This window comes from Habropoda laboriosa, unplaced genomic scaffold, assembly GCF_001263275.1.
Source record: "Habropoda laboriosa isolate 0110345459 unplaced genomic scaffold, ASM126327v1 scaffold15, whole genome shotgun sequence".
NCBI classification, from domain to species: Eukaryota; Metazoa; Arthropoda; class Insecta; order Hymenoptera; family Apidae; genus Habropoda; species Habropoda laboriosa.
This window is the reverse complement of record NW_017100141.1, coordinates 2,727,309-2,743,180: the sequence shown is the minus strand read 5'-3', so window position 1 is coordinate 2,743,180 and position 15,872 is coordinate 2,727,309. Positions and strand designations below refer to the sequence as shown.

Genomic DNA, 15,872 nt, shown 5'->3' with positions numbered 1-15,872 from the left:
TCACACTTTCATCTTTGGAGCTTTGCAGTTCTTTTATCATATGTTCCATCTCTTGAAGCGAATTATTTTTTACGCTTAATTCATTCTGTACAGTCTTTAATTGTGATTCTAAAGTTTTTACATTTTCCTCTAATTTTGATTGTAAAGTTTTCACATTACTTTCTAAAGAAATTTTTGATTCCACTATCTTAGATATTTCCTTCTCTTTCTCCTCTAATGTTCCTTGTATTTTTTTCATTTCATTTAATTTATCCGTCTGTTCCTTTTGCATGGACGCGATAGTGTCGTTAAGTTTCGAAATTTGTGCTTCATTTTGTTCAACTTCCTTTTTCATTTGACCAAGAGCGTCTTCTTTGACTTTAATCGTTTCCGTCGCAGTAACTAGTTCGTCCTTCAATTCTTTTACTTCTTTGGACATAGTATCCAACGACGTCGTAAGATTTTTATCGGTAATTTCCTTATTAACTATTAAAGCTTCATTCGTTTTTTGTAATTCTTCATACTCAACTTGCAATTGTTGAAGATTAGAATCTTTCTCCGATATCAAGGATTCTAATTTCGAACGGTTTGCTGCTTCAGCTCCTAGTTTATCCGTTAATTCTTCAATTGACCAACGATTAGCACTTTGATCTGCTTCTAATTTAGTTTTCAACTTTTGCAAAGACTTCGTTTCTTCTCGAGAAGTACTTAATTCCGTTTTCAAATCATTCATTTCCTTTTGCAGAGAAGATATTTCTTCTTCGTGTGAATGCTTTAAAGCGTCACATTGGTTTTGTAAATTAAGTATTGCTTCTTTGCTTTCTTTTATTATTTCGTTTTCGAGACGTGACGATTCCTGCAATTTTTCATTAAGTTCTTCTATAACTCGTTCGTTCTCTTTTAATATTTTGTGAAATTCTGCATTTTCTGCCACAATACCTTTAAGTTTATTAGATAATTCCGTGTTCGATTTCTTCTCCTTTTCGAATTCAGTTTTACGAGTTTGTAATTCGGAACTTTGTTCCTGTATTAGCGTATTTGCTTTGCTCAATTCTACTTCCGTGTTATGCAACTTTACTTCTAACAACTTGAGCGTACTTTCACTTTTAAATACTTTATCTTTAAACTCATCGAGCTCCTTTTCTTTTATTCGCAAATCCTCGTTGTATTTCATAAGTTGCTCCGATGAGTCAGCGGAACTATTTATTAGATTGGCAATATCGGTTTCCAATTTTTCTTTTTGAGCAGTGACTTGCGACAATTTATTTTCTACACCAGCTACCTGTTGGTTTAACTTTTCTGCATTACTTTCGAGTATTCTATGTTTACTCTCCAAATTAGTTTTAGTTTGCTCTAATAAGGTGAGCGCATTCTGTAATTCTAATGTTTTTTGCGTGAGACTTTTTATTTCTTCATCTTTATTCGCCAGAATCGATTTCAATTCAACAATATCACTTTCCAGTTTACTGAGCAATTGTGATTTTTGAGATATATTTGCATTCGCCTCCTCGATGCACTTCGCTTTCTCTTCGATTTGACCCTGATAACGTTTAGTTAATTCCTCTATTTCAGCTGCAGTGATGGAACGAAGTTCCGACAATTCTTTTTCTTTCACTTTTAGCTCTTCGCTTAATTTTTTCACTTGCGCGGAAGAACTAGCCTCGGTGACAACTAAAGACGCAAAATCTTGCTCCTAAAGTAGTAAAATATTCATTATCGCCTAATTTAATTCATATAAAAAAATACTTACCAATTTTTGTTTTTCTTGAACTATTTTGAAACTGTCGTCAGCCTTCGATTGATACTCTTGTATCTGGTTAGAAAGTAGAGTATTTTTCTCTTCCATTAATTTCAGCTTTTCGTTTAATTCTACAAATTGAAAATCGTTTGTTGTCAAAAGATCGAGGTGTTTTTATCTTGAAAACGTACCTTCTAATTTCTTTAAGGCTGCAGTTAACTCTTCATCTTTCTTCTTACTTATATCAACTTGTGTGGAAAGTTCAGTTATCAGTTTTTCAGTTTCGGATATCTTCTGATCTAGTTGCACAGAAACTTCTTTAATTTTCGAATCTTTCACATTTAACTGTTCATTGAAGGACTCTGAGAGCTTGTCGAGTTGCTTCATGTTTTCAATCTTAACGTTCTCCAAAGCAACTCTTTGCTCTTCTAGCTGTTTTTTCGATTCTATTTCCAATTCCTGTGTTTTCGCCTTAAGATTTTCCTTCTCTTCAACCATTTTTTCATACTTAGACATTAGCGATTCCTTTTCGCTTGTATTCTCCTTCTTCATGTTACTTATCGTTTTCGTGACCTGTTGCAACTGCTCTTGCAAAGCATTTTCATATTCCTTTCTCATATCTTCTATCATCATACTTTTCTCTTGCAAATCTTTTGTTGCACGTTCCAATTCTGTACGCAAACTAGATTCCGATTCTTTGTGTACCACGCTTTCCTGTTGATTTTCGTTCAGTTTTGATTCCAGCTCTTTTAATTGGGTCACATATTGTTCCATCAATTTCATCTTCTCTTGCACCTCGTTCTCAAGAGTACTCTTGCTCTCCTCCAAGATTTTGTTCCGATTCTGTAAGTCTAAAATAATTTACAGTTAAAATGGGATTGCTCGAAGTATCTATCCATGAAGAAATCTTCTTCAAAGTACCTTCAAGCTGAAGCTTGTCTTGAGCAGTGGCACTGGTGGTCTCATTACGAAGACGTGCCAGTTCCTCTTCAGTTTCAAAAAGCTTTATGCTGTCGTGTTCTAGTTGAGCAACGCGTTCCCTTTCCTCCAGTAACTGTTTTTCAAGATCTTTGATCCTATTTTCATTTACAGTATTTATCACCTAACGAGAAATGTACCTGTTTAGTATTTCGATAAATCAGTTCAGACATACATGAACTAACGTGAAGCGGATCAATATATTCATCGTTTACCGATTAGAGGTTGGTCTAGGCAAGAGTGTGATTCAAATGCAATAATGTTTCTTTGATATATGCATCAACAAGTGTAAGACATATTATTTCATTTTGCAGAACAACAATATACAACCGTGTATAATATATATCATAAAAATCGAGAAAATACAAATTTAACACAATGTGCCAACAAAGAAAAATGAAATACAATAAATAATAAATAAATAAACAAATAAATAAATAAATAAATAAAATAAATTACATTGGTATTTAAATTTCTCATACGTTGGCTTACTTAATCGTTACGCATTAATGGTCGACTGATACGTAAAGCAGAAATTGAGCGTGAAAGAAGCATTACTGGAAACAGCAATTACTTTTACAGTGCACCTGAAAGCGTGTTAATCCCGCACCTTTCTAACGAATTTCAACAGCACAACAAATATATCTATTCATTCTCTATATATAGTACAATTTAAATTTCTTTAATCTAAAGAATTTTTTTTCTTCTGCTTTTTAATATTATCCTATAATTAATTTAAACTGGCATCAAGTAATACTACCATCTTTCCAACTCTGATACTTAATGTTATATACGAATTTCGAAAATTAAATTAGTCGCGAAAGCATTGAGAAGATGACTGCGACATCACATAGCTTTTTGACAAAATTGCGATGAAATGCTAAACGACATGACTACAGTGACGATAAGAGAAGCGGTGCAGAAAAACAGCATCATCAACCCTTCCTCTGTCCCAAACGGCTGCCATCGGATACTCACACTTTGTTCACTTCTCTCTTTCTGAAAATAAACGATAAGGTTTTTGCGTTAAACCCACAGCCTGCACACAAAACACGCTTCGTGTACCTTATGAAATTTCTCATCTCTTATATTTAGTACATTTCTTTGTTTTTCTTTCTTTCGTTCAACTACAGAGACGTAAGCGGTAGCTTATACTAAATAATTCTCTGAGATATAATTGATATCTTTAAAAAATTGATACATTTATAGCTTTACCCACCACCGTTCATTATGTGTAAGCTTCTAATTCTAGAGAAAGCATTTTTTCAAACTAATCCCTACACAGTGTGAACGTTTTGTACTTCTGAGAAGCACTCAGTGTAACAGAGTATATTTCATAACAGAAAAAGGAAAACTGATGAAACAAAGTGAAACAAGGAAAACAGATAAAATAATGTACACATTGTCTTTTTATTTCACCTCGTGTTTTCGTTGGGTTAATTGAAAAATTTTAAAGAACGACTCAATCTTCTTCCTATAAATACCTAATATACTTACCCAAAGAGCTTTTATTAAGTGTTCATTTTACAACTGAGTAGTGAAGTTTAATATTGTATACCTGAATATCGTCCTTATTAACCGATTCTTCTTCGAAACGAAACAGTAGGTCTTCGCACTTCCTCTTCTCCTCTTCCAGTTGCAAAGCAAGCGCGTTCTTCTCCTCGAGCAACTTCGAGAAAGCGTTCTCCGCATCGGAGACTGTCTTTTGCATTTTCTCTCGATACTAAAAAAATGATCAAAACATCCCTCTTAGCGTTGTCGTAATACGAAATTAGCATGCAAAAAGCATATCTAACAACTACAACCTGCTCATATTCTTTTACTATTGAAATTATCGATTGCTCTGCTTGATCTGCCTGATTCGCCGCTTTCGTCACACGTTCACGTTCTAAATCTCTCTCTTTCCGGAGGAACTCGATCTCCTGCTGTTTCTCCTTCAACGTTTCCTAAAACGACGGACATGTATGTAAGAAAAATTGCGCATTGTACAATACGGAATTTATTGGAAACGTTCTATTTCACGGATTTTCTCAAGGTGTACAGAGCATCGTTACGTTTACACAAATTGTACTCTACTTTTTCTCTTTCGATTTCACGCTGACAAAAGCAAATATTTAATTATTGTCATCAAAACGTCCGCGTCTTTTCTGTACATAGTTATGCAAAAACCCTCGTTTATTCTATTCATGCTACCTCCTCCTCCTCCTCTTTGTCTTGCTAGATTTCTTTTTGCCGCCGTTCTTTAACTCTTACATTACTGGAGAACCGGTTTTTAATAAATACGAGGAAAGCGTACGAACTAAGCTCGTGTGATAAAAATGCGAGGCGCGTAGCGGTTACGGTGATATGAAAATTTGCAACTGTAATAACAACACAATTATCGCTATACATCATCGACGAGATCGTTGTGTCATCGGCTACAAATAAATCCCATACTTTATTCTCAACGTGAACTTTGTAAGCGTTTAGACGTGTACATCAATTAAAATTGCATATTTATCACACGTTTGCTTTGATGACATTTAATTAAACGAACGTAGCTTCCATACTAAACAATCAGTGTAATAAATTACTGCAACTAAACAACAGCAAATCTTTTTGTTCATAAAAAAAAAAAAAGATTACAAAAGAAATACCCATCTCTAGGTGGAAATCAGATTTGAAGGAGATTAAGAGGAACGGACGGATGATTTTATTAACATCACATACAAGTATCAAAGTACTCCTCTAAGCTACTTAAACGTCTACTGTACAACTAGCGGTAACGCACTAATAAAAATAAACGTTTAGCGTCTGCAGTGACTGAATGTAACAAATATGACAAATCTTGAAATACTCAACAGCGTGGAATTTCGTTTCAAAATTATGCCATACAAGTGGTCACAATGCGTCTGTTAATCTAATACTTCTCTGTTTGTAACACACTTTTCAACTTGTTACGCTCCTTAGTTAAAAAACAGCGGGGCTGATAATTAATCTAAGTAAATGTTAGATCATGATCTCACCTGCAGGGTGATTCGTGCAGGTGTCGACATGCGGAGACCAGGCCTCTGGAATTTTTGATGCAACAAAAAAAAAAGAAGTAAAGATACATCATGCAACAGCCATTCAGTTTAAAGCCGCAGAATTTCTCCTCCTACCATTTACCCTACTGCCTTTCTCAACGAATAAATATATATTTTCTCTATAAAAAAAGAAAAACAAAACACAAGATATAACGTCTCTGTGAACAAAATACTGTACGTTAACACAATTCTTTCTTTTTTTTCTTTTTGTTTTTATAAGCGTTCAACTAAGTTAGGTAGATCCAAAGATCAAGAATACTGAACGTCTCTTTGGATCTCGAATCAGACTATACTTGACTATGGCTAACACTCAACGAGGTTATTTGACAAGAACAGCAACAACGATAACAACAAACTATAACGCACATGTGTATATATATATGTCTATATATATATATATACCTATCGTACTAACAATGTCTATAGATACTAACAAGCTAACAATTCGCATTTCCATTCGCAGACGCGTTTCAAAGCAACCTAACAGAAACAGTGATGCTTTTTATTCATACACAAATCAGGAAAAAAAAAACGCGTTCGTTGTAGTTGTTCCAAAATAATCAGACGATGCAAAATTAGATATACCTAAATGAAACGTGTCTTTTTTTTTTCTATTTTAAACATCTTCCTTTTTCTCTGATTATTTTGAAGCAACGTACGTGTCAAACAAGGTAGACAGTCAGGAATCTGCTCTCTGAAGAGAAGATGCAAGCTGCAGGCCATCCTCCTCACTCTGGCACCGTGAATCTTACCCTCGCGGCGCTAACACCAGCCCTGGTGGCTGTGCTTGTGGTACTAGCGATGCTCGACACCGAGACCAACGACTCCCTGGAACCGGTCTTCCTCAGGGACGTGTTCAGGGCGGCGCCAGTTGGTTTATGCACCATGCACGATGACCTCTTGCTAGACGGCGACCGGCTGACCTTGTGCACGGGTGCGAACAAGCCGTATTTAGGTCGACACTCGAAGTACCTGAATAAACGCTAAACCAGTTAGCAAAGTTGTATGCAAACAGGACTAGTTAATTGATATTTTTTCTTTCTTAACACTATAATCAACTTGTGAGTTTAACAATATAAATCTTTCTCAGATGAGATTCATTTGTGTTGTATAATTTTAACAGAATTGGTAACATAACTTTTTTTTTTCTTTTTTCTAGAGGATGATATAGTAAGAATATTCATAATGAATCTCAAGGCGACTGCGTTATCTGCTTACATCTGTACTAAAAGCAATCAAGGCTATAAATACACTTAGCAACGTATCGAGCGTCAATTAATTAGACGCTGGGAGCTTTATCGAACAAACATTCCTCCCACGCTGCTTTTATAGAAACGTACGTTTCTCTGTTTTAACTAGGGCCAAAGATTTCAGTCCATCGAAATCTGGTATTATTGTAATCTCATCGTAGTGTCAATGAACTCACTGAAAAGTTTAAAGAAATATAATAAAAAGGAACGAAGTTTCATTCGTATCTGTTTGATTCATGCGCGATAAAAGCGAAAGCACGTGGAGTAAGTAAGAGTGGTGAGGGAAGTCAGAGGCGCGGTGGTGGGGGAAACGACCTTGAGAGGCCGAAATCTCTGGCCCAGACTGTAAAAAGATTCGATCATCGATGCAGACCTTCTTTCACCAACTGAACCATCGTTCTTTCCAATAGGCTCGTCGAGTTCTACGCCGCACCATTCGCCAACTGCGAACTCCGTGAGGCCCATGTACCTCAGGACACCGGTTTTGCTGCCTTGACTGGACGATACTATCACCCTCTCGCCTATCCTGAGATCCCTCTGCGACACCATGGACGACAGACTCGTCGTTGATGCGTCTGTGTGACGAGTTATAATACGCTATTTTATGACACGTGGATTTTTCGAGGTAGCATAACGCATGCAAGAAAATATACCGAGCTGTACGTTACGTAAAATAACTATGCAAAGGTTCTTCCTGTTCTAGCGATTGTAGTTAACCCTCAACTGGCTGGAAATGGGATCCTTAAGGAGTTCATGGTTTATGGTTGAATTGTTAGAAGGTTCTAAGTGCACTTTTTTTTTGAGAATTTTTCTAATTTTGAAATTTTTCATCGTTTCCACTCCGCTGGCGCCGTTACGGCGACATTCGTAATATTATTGTGCACCATAACGCCATTAGCGCTACTACGGTGACACGAGTAATTAATATGGATAATTTTTAAATGTGAAATTCAAGTCTTTTTATTTCATTAAAGATTTAAAGATTTAGTAATGAATTTTGGGCAGAGTAATCAATATTTCAATGCATCAAACGAATAGTGTTTTAGAATCATTTTCATTTCAGTTGAGAGTTAATTCAACGATACATCTACATTTATAATGTTTACAATACAAGCCATGAAAAAAAGGTGAGGAAGCGGTGCTCAATTTATTTATTAAACACACACAAGATAACGCACGGAGGTTTCACTACTACATAAATAACAAATACCTAAGAACATAGACGGTACAAGATGCAAGGTGCAGCAGACAACACTACATTATATGTTTCAGTGCGTATCAGGAAACAGAAATCCAGATAGATGCTGAGATACTATTAAACAAGATACAGCGTGCTACATGTTAGACACAGCGATAATAACAGACTACATGGTGCAACTTAACAGCGTGCAACTATACACGGTTTCGCTTAGAAGCCACAATCTACAGAGAATTTTGCAGACTTTTTCTTCCCTTATATAAGAAATACAATAATTGAAAATTTATACATCTCTCAAGTCCACAAAATTCCCCCAAAATCTACCAACAACATTCTATTTAACTCCCCCCTCTAGTCTACAACAATTCTACCAAGAGGAAGCACGAGGAAACCGCATTCGTTCGAATTCCTCTCGCATGCTTCTCGTTCCTAGCATTCGCAAACAACTTCAAGCATAATACGGACGAGGGTGTCTCTTGCAGCGATCCTTACTTAATGACGGAGACATAGATTTGCTGAGACTCCCTTTTGCGCTGTCAGGTGGCGATGTAGGCGTTTTCTGCATCAGTGAAATGGCAGAAATATCGGTCAACGGTGTCCTCGTCAATCTGGTCAGTCTAGAGAAGATTCCTTTCTTCGGTTCACATTGGAAGTATCGACATCCGGCCACGGATCCATCGTTCTTGCCTGAAGCGTCGCTTATTCGTTAATTTTTTACACACCGAAGGAGTATCTTCTCGATGGTGGTTTGGACTTACCGATAGGTTCGTCCAGAACCACACCAGCCCAGTCTCCAGGGGCGAATTGCGTTTCTCCTATGTAGGCTATGGAGCCTGATTTTGTGCCACCGACCCATACTCTGTCGCCAATTATAAAGCTGTCCGTGTCCTCGGTCAGGACCACGCTGTTATCTATATAGAAGGGCGTTTAATGGAACTGGAAAGTTCTATGCTTCGTTTTTTTTTTAATGGACAGTTGTTTTCTCTTTCTTTATTTTATTGGTTCTTTGACGTGTGATTTGAAACATTTTTTATATATATATATGAGTGGACAATGTTATAGGATGAGAAGAATGTTTCGGTGGGATGTTTATTAATGTTTGTTGGTTGATTTGAATTTCCCGTTGATTTAGCGCGCTTTTTTCTGTGATTCCAGGCTTACGTGCAACAAGCGCTACCAACTACGCGAAACTAACAGTGCTTACGGTCGATTTACAGAGAAGACGATGCAGTTGCAATTATTACGGAATGATGCAAAGGTAATCGTTCGTTTTAGTGAAGATTGGCCACGTATACAAGAATTTCAGGTCACGGGTGTGCCGATTGGAATACTCAAGGCATCACGTTTCTGGGCAAATGCCAATATAAACGGAATGCGATGTGTGCGACACAGCAATGAAGGAATTGTCGTAGCATTCCATAATGTAATAAAAAAAAATCATTCTTTATATGAAATTCTATCTTTTTTAAACCTATCTTTTCAAGTATATTTTATTATTTCAAGTTGTTTCTCCTGTGGAATATTCCATAAAAAATTCAAGGAAATTTCGAACTCGTTATTTCGTTACGGGAGGAAAACGTTAAAGGAACGAATCAAAAACAAACGTGAACCGATCGACCTTGCATTCCTTCGCGAAGTCATAACAGAACGCGCAAAGAAAAAACGGAAAAAAAAACGTGAAACGAAGCACCTACCTGATCCTCTGCGCAGGCCAGCCTCGCTTAATCGACGGCCGTGCGTTTCCCAGAGATGATCCATCTGGTCTGTGGTCATGCAAAACAACGCAAAAACAATGCAAATCATACAAGACAAAAGCATGCTTTCACGGGACAAATAAGCTTACCACTCTCGATCATGTGTCTTATCGAAGGGTTGAGAGAGTATTATAGAACACGATTAAAAAACGAAACAGCGAAGAAAAGAAAGAAAACATTATTAAATGAATGTAGCAAAGGTGACAATATACAACGGCCACGTGGTGGTAACGAAAGATTAAGATTTGTATCTTACGATCGCGTCACGCACGATAAAATAAGCTGTAATATGTTTTTTAATTGCAATTCGAAGATACGTAAGAGAGGAAGTTCATTTCCTACGGGCGAAGTTATTAGGTGGAGAGTTATGTAAAAGAGGGATAAACGGGGCGTGTTCGGGTACGAATTGATCGGCCATGTTCAACTCATGGAGCTGTAAATTTTGTGCTCGAGAGTTCTGTGAATGTACACGGTGGACCATAGGTCACTTTACCATTTGAAACATTTTAAAACATACAGTAGAAAGAAGTTATTCAATATTTATATGGTAAGACGACTTAATGGCCACCCTGTATAAGTAACTGTATAAGCTCATCCTGAAAATTGAATGTAACAAAAATAAACTATGACACAATTGAATGTTGAGTACTAATATTCTTTCACTTCTTAAAAAATTTTATCTTCCTTGCATTTTAATTCACGATAAGAGATTTGTGATTAAAAATATACATAGTTCCCTTTTTTTTTCTTCTTGTGATGTCATAACTGTCTGGACAGTAATTCAATTGCAACGTGAGTTGAAGGTATTATCTCGCCGGTTGTGATCACCGTCGACAAAAAACCAGAGAAAAATGTCGTGATTTGCGATTTAATTAACTATTCATGAGCGATCGGTGGGCGAGCGGGTGTAGTAGGTCGTTCGTGTGGGAAGAAATATCTGTTCGACGAGATCGATCTGCGATTAGAGCGAAACGATCGAACGTGAAATCGCACACATCGCGATATACATACGTATATCGACGCCATGGTCAAAGATAACTCTTCGCATAGTGTGAACGATGAATGCTCGAGATTTCAGTAACAAGTGCATCGAATGCGAACGAATAAATTACATGCATTCTTGTATGAAAATTTAAGATAACTAGAGTAGATAATTAAGATTTGTACAGAGGTTAGGAAAGTAAGCAACTGTAGTAGGAAAATGGCGGAAAACTAACCTTCCTAAAGATTGGAATAAATCTACGATAATTAATTTGTTTGATTTCCACTGTAATTAATTTGTAAGGTAACAAGGAAAAATGTCTAATATCTATTGATCCTCAAAGGCTGCGACGTAGATCTACTTTCCAAATACTATATAAAGAGCGATGCATCATCATCTAACGCTTCGAATCATTGCACGTGAGTCATTCAGAGGAAAAAAAAGAACTATTCAGAAGAAACTATGCAAGTACGAGGGCCAATTAAGTTCAGGTGAATCCTACAGAACACAACGAACGACTAAATAAAGTAAAACTTTCTCGGTGTAATCTACATTTAGCGTCGACGGAACAGTGGATAACAAGCCTACCAAAATAAACAGCAGACAGTGTCAAGCACCTTGACCGGCTGACATACGGAACGCTGGTAATTGGATCTGTGTAAATAGTCATACAATCTATGATACCTCGTCGCTCCTGGACGATCCATATGTAAACAAGGTTAATAGTGGTAGCGATACGATTACTACTACGGTCGTCAGGTAGCAATTTGTTCCTGGAATCTAATCTAATGAACGCAGCGGGTAACGAGATCCCTGTAATCTCTGTTCCAGAATCGATTTTCAATCACGCTTAACGAGTCACTCGCTGATGTATCAAATTTTTTTTTTTTTGTACTTCTCTCGGCGAGCTTGGAATCTCGGAAATCACTATTGTATGACTTGAAATTGATTCCGTATCGATGAAATATTTTTCATTACAAAAAACGTGACAGAGATTTTTATTTTAGAAATTCTTCAATGAAGATCAAGAATGTGATCCAAGGAGCCGTATCTGAATGGCGCCATAAAAGAAATTCAAGGAAAAAATAGTGGCCACTGCTGTCACATAAATATGAAACGTGCCTAAACCGATCTTCGATCTTGTCCTCCATATTTAGTCGATGGTGTCACACAGTGTTATTGAACACCATGAGACGGCCGATTACGTCAGAACGGAAGATCGTCACCTTAGACGAGCCATGATCTGTGAAGAAATGCTAATGAGGATTCGTAGAAGAAACACGGGTAAACATTTGTATGATATGTTTGCAAGTTTGGAATCGCGCAGGCGGCGACAACTTGACTGAAGAACCTCAAGAATGCGAATTAATGAGAATCGAGTAGTACACAAGTTTAGATATTGAAAGACAGGTACCATTTTAAGTGGTCTACATTGAAGACAATTAATTGCAATGACGGCTATAAACGATTCTAAATAAGAGGACGTCAGATTAGCTGTTAACCTTTCCTTTGTTAATGCCGTCAACCCTTAATTTAATACGTAGTACAATGTGACACAGCTATGTACATGGGGTGTCCTCAGCATCCCATACAAATTTTGTATCATTCTTTTGCATAATGTTTACTATTCCTCAATGTAACTACCATTGAATCATTTTATAAGCAATAACAAATAAAACTTAAGAAATATCCCATAAATAACATAATTGAGATGCTGAAAATCTCTCACTGTAAATCAAGAATTATTAACCATCTCACACCGTCAAAGGACACCCATATATATCTAGAGCTATGAATTTTTCTTCCTTCCTCGACTAACGGGGACTCTCCCTAGCGACTAATATATCAGGTATCGGGAAACCGTATCCGTTTCCACGAGTCGAAAATTGCTATCGTTACCTTGAGCTTTCCTATCGCGTTGCGACACCCGAGATGGGCCGGTAGAGGCGCGACGGTTCATGGGTGCAAGGTGGACACTGTGAAAAGTCCTGCCCGAAATGGGAAGCGCGCGTAGCACGTGGGAGGAAAGACGAAACGGTTGGAAATCGAGCGTACAATAAACACACGCGGATTGCATAACGTGGCGTGCGTCATGCGACGATGACTGCACCGAGTGCACGCGCCGCCGGTCCCTTCCTAGCTACGGTGCAACTGGATGAACCAATAAGGCAAGATAGCTGCCCTCGATGCGAGACCAAGCGCTTTTGTACGCGGCGCGCGTCTCTTTCCGCTCCGCGCGCCGTGAATAATCGAACGGGGACCTATCTGCATCTTGCGGCGGCTATTCTAGAAGAAGATCAAGGTTTAAGTTGCTGTGGATGAATGGCTACCCTTGTCGGCGTGCCTTTGAAGGAGAACAGGATGTTGGTACTCACGTGTTAGGATCTCTGGAGATGTCCTTAGGAGATGATGTTTAGGTTAGGTTGGAGAATCCAAGGAAGATTAGGGTTGCTGGACAAATTAGATTTAGAGGATCTAGAATTCTTGATTAATGTGTTAAAGGGACAGTTTTGGAAATGGAAAGACACCTGATGATTTGGAATTAGAAAAGTCCACAAAGGATGAAGATTTCAGATCCCATAGATCATTCAAATTACTGATCTAACTCTCCAATAAAATTGCAATAAATTCTATGGTGAAATTGCAATGAACACCTGATGATTTGATATTAGGAATGTCTACAATAGAAGAAAATTTCAGACCCAAAAAATAATTCAATTTACTGATCCAAACCTCAAAAAAATTGATATAAATTATTAACGAACAACACACAGAAGATCAACTTAAATTGCTCCTAATTAACAAAGAATGCAATGAAAAACAACACCAAGGATCCAATGAAAAATGACACGAATAGACCGATGAAACAATCCTATGAAACACAAACAAATTCATTGAAAAAAGCAGAATATTATTGAATGGTAAATTGATCAGTTAGTAACACGAAAATCAAGTAGGATTCACTTTACCCTTTCGCATGATCTCTTCAATGGAACAGAACGTTCACGGAACTCGATAATGATCGCAGAGTTCTTTAATGTGAAGTCGGTATATTTACCAGATCTCGGATGAGATGCGTTGCGTTGAGAGGTGATGGAACGACTCGCAAGGAGTTCGCGGGCTCGGGCTTGTAAAAGCATTCGTTCACGCTCGTCTCAGGGTCTTGTGGGCGTACTCGTTTACACCGCGTGGGGAATTAACAGACCCCCGCCGAGCTTCGAACCATTCTAACCTTTTATCTGCATCGCTTTCTTGACCGATACACACGTGTACTGGGCGTGGACAAGTGTTCGAACGCGTTCGAACAAGTTTGGTCGAATTTTAATTAATGTAAATTATAAATAAAGGTGTGCAAGTTGGCTACATTCTAAAATGGAACATTTTGTACCAACGGTGTTTGTATTTTGAATGATGTAATGAAATATAGATTATTATGACGAAATTGCTATCTTCTTGTGATAGCATTAGCTTACTGTTTTTTTTTTTTTTAACATCTATATGTTTCTGTCAAGATGCATATTGTTTTGTATGTAGATCATAAGGTACGTTACACAGTTAAGCTAATGAAACAATTGATAATATAATAAAGGTTTAAAATATGTGTAGCAGTGTAGTGTAATATGGTTGTCAAAGACTCACTCATTGATGGTCTGGGGGATGATGGTGGAACTGCTGGTCTTGGTGGTAAATTGCTGCATGGTCGACCAATTTTCGATGGTGGTCTTATTCCCGATGGCTTTGGCTCACTCATTTTATATGGATGCACTCACTGTTATGTAACACTGAAACACGAAAATATGGGTTAGTAAAATTTGGGGAAAAATTTGACAGATCGAAAAAAATATAAATTCAACGATCGAATGACAAAATTGTACATTAATATCGCGATAAAATTTCAGAAGAAAAATAACAATACACAAATTACAGTATACGAAGTATTAATGGTAAAAACTATTTTACAAGATGTAGAATTAAATGATACATATAACAATCAAATTATCATCGTAAAAACAAGTTAAATACATTTTAATGAACTATTAATTTTCACAATTTGTTAGTTGTACTATTTTGAAACGTTTTTTCGGTAACAGCTGTATCGTTATATTGCGTTCAAAATTCGTAACCGAAAAGTCGTTACAGTACGTTGAATCGAAATCGAAACTTGAATTGCGCACGCACTTACGCAAAATGCGCAACACCATAATTATCGTTTGACATTTGTTAACATATATAAAAATAGCATCTGTTACTTTTATATGCAAGAATAGAACATTTTAAAATACGATTTTTATTTGAAAACGGATATTATGACGTGAAAAAATGTCAAACGGGAAGTTAACCTCTTCGAGACTAACGCTCGTCGTTTAAAATAAAAATGCGGAGGCAACGTACCTTATTTAATTGTGACGTGATGTTTTTGCAAACAATTAATTAACATATTTTACAAGCAATAATTGTAACATCACTGTATTCACGAACAAGCACCGCAAAATACTCGTACAAATTCACACGGCAGTCAACGGAAAAGTGACAATTACTGGCGCCAGGAGCGCCGTCACGGTCTACTTGTGAATTAATTCATAATTTTCCGTCGATTTTACCCTGCATTTCTTCAACTTTAACACAATTATTTGATCGATAAATTGTTTTCACGCATTGTTTGCAATTTTTCGAGCGATTAGCGTGTATTTTACAAACACCGTTGTAGATATTTTAACCTTATAATTAATTGTTCTTTTGATTTATGTTTTTTTCCTCTTCTGAAACGGCAATTTTTACAATGATTTCAGTGTTTATATTGGTATTGCCATTTACGCTCTTTTAACTGACTTTTGGCATCAAATAATATTGGTATATACGTTTAAGGTTTCCAATATAATTATTTTTTTTTATAAAATTTTAAATAGTTTAATATGTAGATAAATTCC

At 36.9% G+C, this 15,872-nt stretch overlaps 2 protein-coding genes across 2 annotated transcripts in view; one reads left to right on the top strand and one right to left on the bottom strand.

Annotated features, from left to right (window-relative positions):
* LOC108570855 (restin homolog) overlaps positions 1-15,466 on the bottom strand; it is a 17,860-nt gene extending 2,394 nt beyond the window's left edge. The window contains exons 1-15 of the mRNA XM_017932780.1: positions 15,337-15,466; positions 14,584-14,726; positions 9,903-9,971; positions 8,967-9,119; positions 8,701-8,895; positions 7,384-7,585; positions 6,513-6,732; positions 5,701-5,745; positions 4,501-4,641; positions 4,254-4,418; positions 3,674-3,694; positions 2,639-2,819; positions 1,909-2,568; positions 1,730-1,848; positions 5-1,672 (exon numbers count right to left, since the gene is read on the bottom strand). Of these exons, the coding sequence (XP_017788269.1) occupies positions 5-1,672; positions 1,730-1,848; positions 1,909-2,568; positions 2,639-2,819; positions 3,674-3,694; positions 4,254-4,418; positions 4,501-4,641; positions 5,701-5,745; positions 6,513-6,732; positions 7,384-7,585; positions 8,701-8,895; positions 8,967-9,119; positions 9,903-9,971; positions 14,584-14,695 (3,951 nt within the window). The 5' untranslated portion in view covers positions 14,696-14,726; positions 15,337-15,466. The remainder of the gene's footprint in view (positions 1-4; positions 1,673-1,729; positions 1,849-1,908; positions 2,569-2,638; positions 2,820-3,673; positions 3,695-4,253; positions 4,419-4,500; positions 4,642-5,700; positions 5,746-6,512; positions 6,733-7,383; positions 7,586-8,700; positions 8,896-8,966; positions 9,120-9,902; positions 9,972-14,583; positions 14,727-15,336) is intronic.
* The window catches only part of LOC108570844 (histone H3.3-like), a 4,769-nt gene continuing 3,638 nt past the window's right edge, over positions 14,742-15,872 (top strand). The window contains exons 1-2 of the mRNA XM_017932769.1: positions 14,742-14,745; positions 15,427-15,477. Of these exons, the coding sequence (XP_017788258.1) occupies positions 14,742-14,745; positions 15,427-15,477 (55 nt within the window). The remainder of the gene's footprint in view (positions 14,746-15,426; positions 15,478-15,872) is intronic.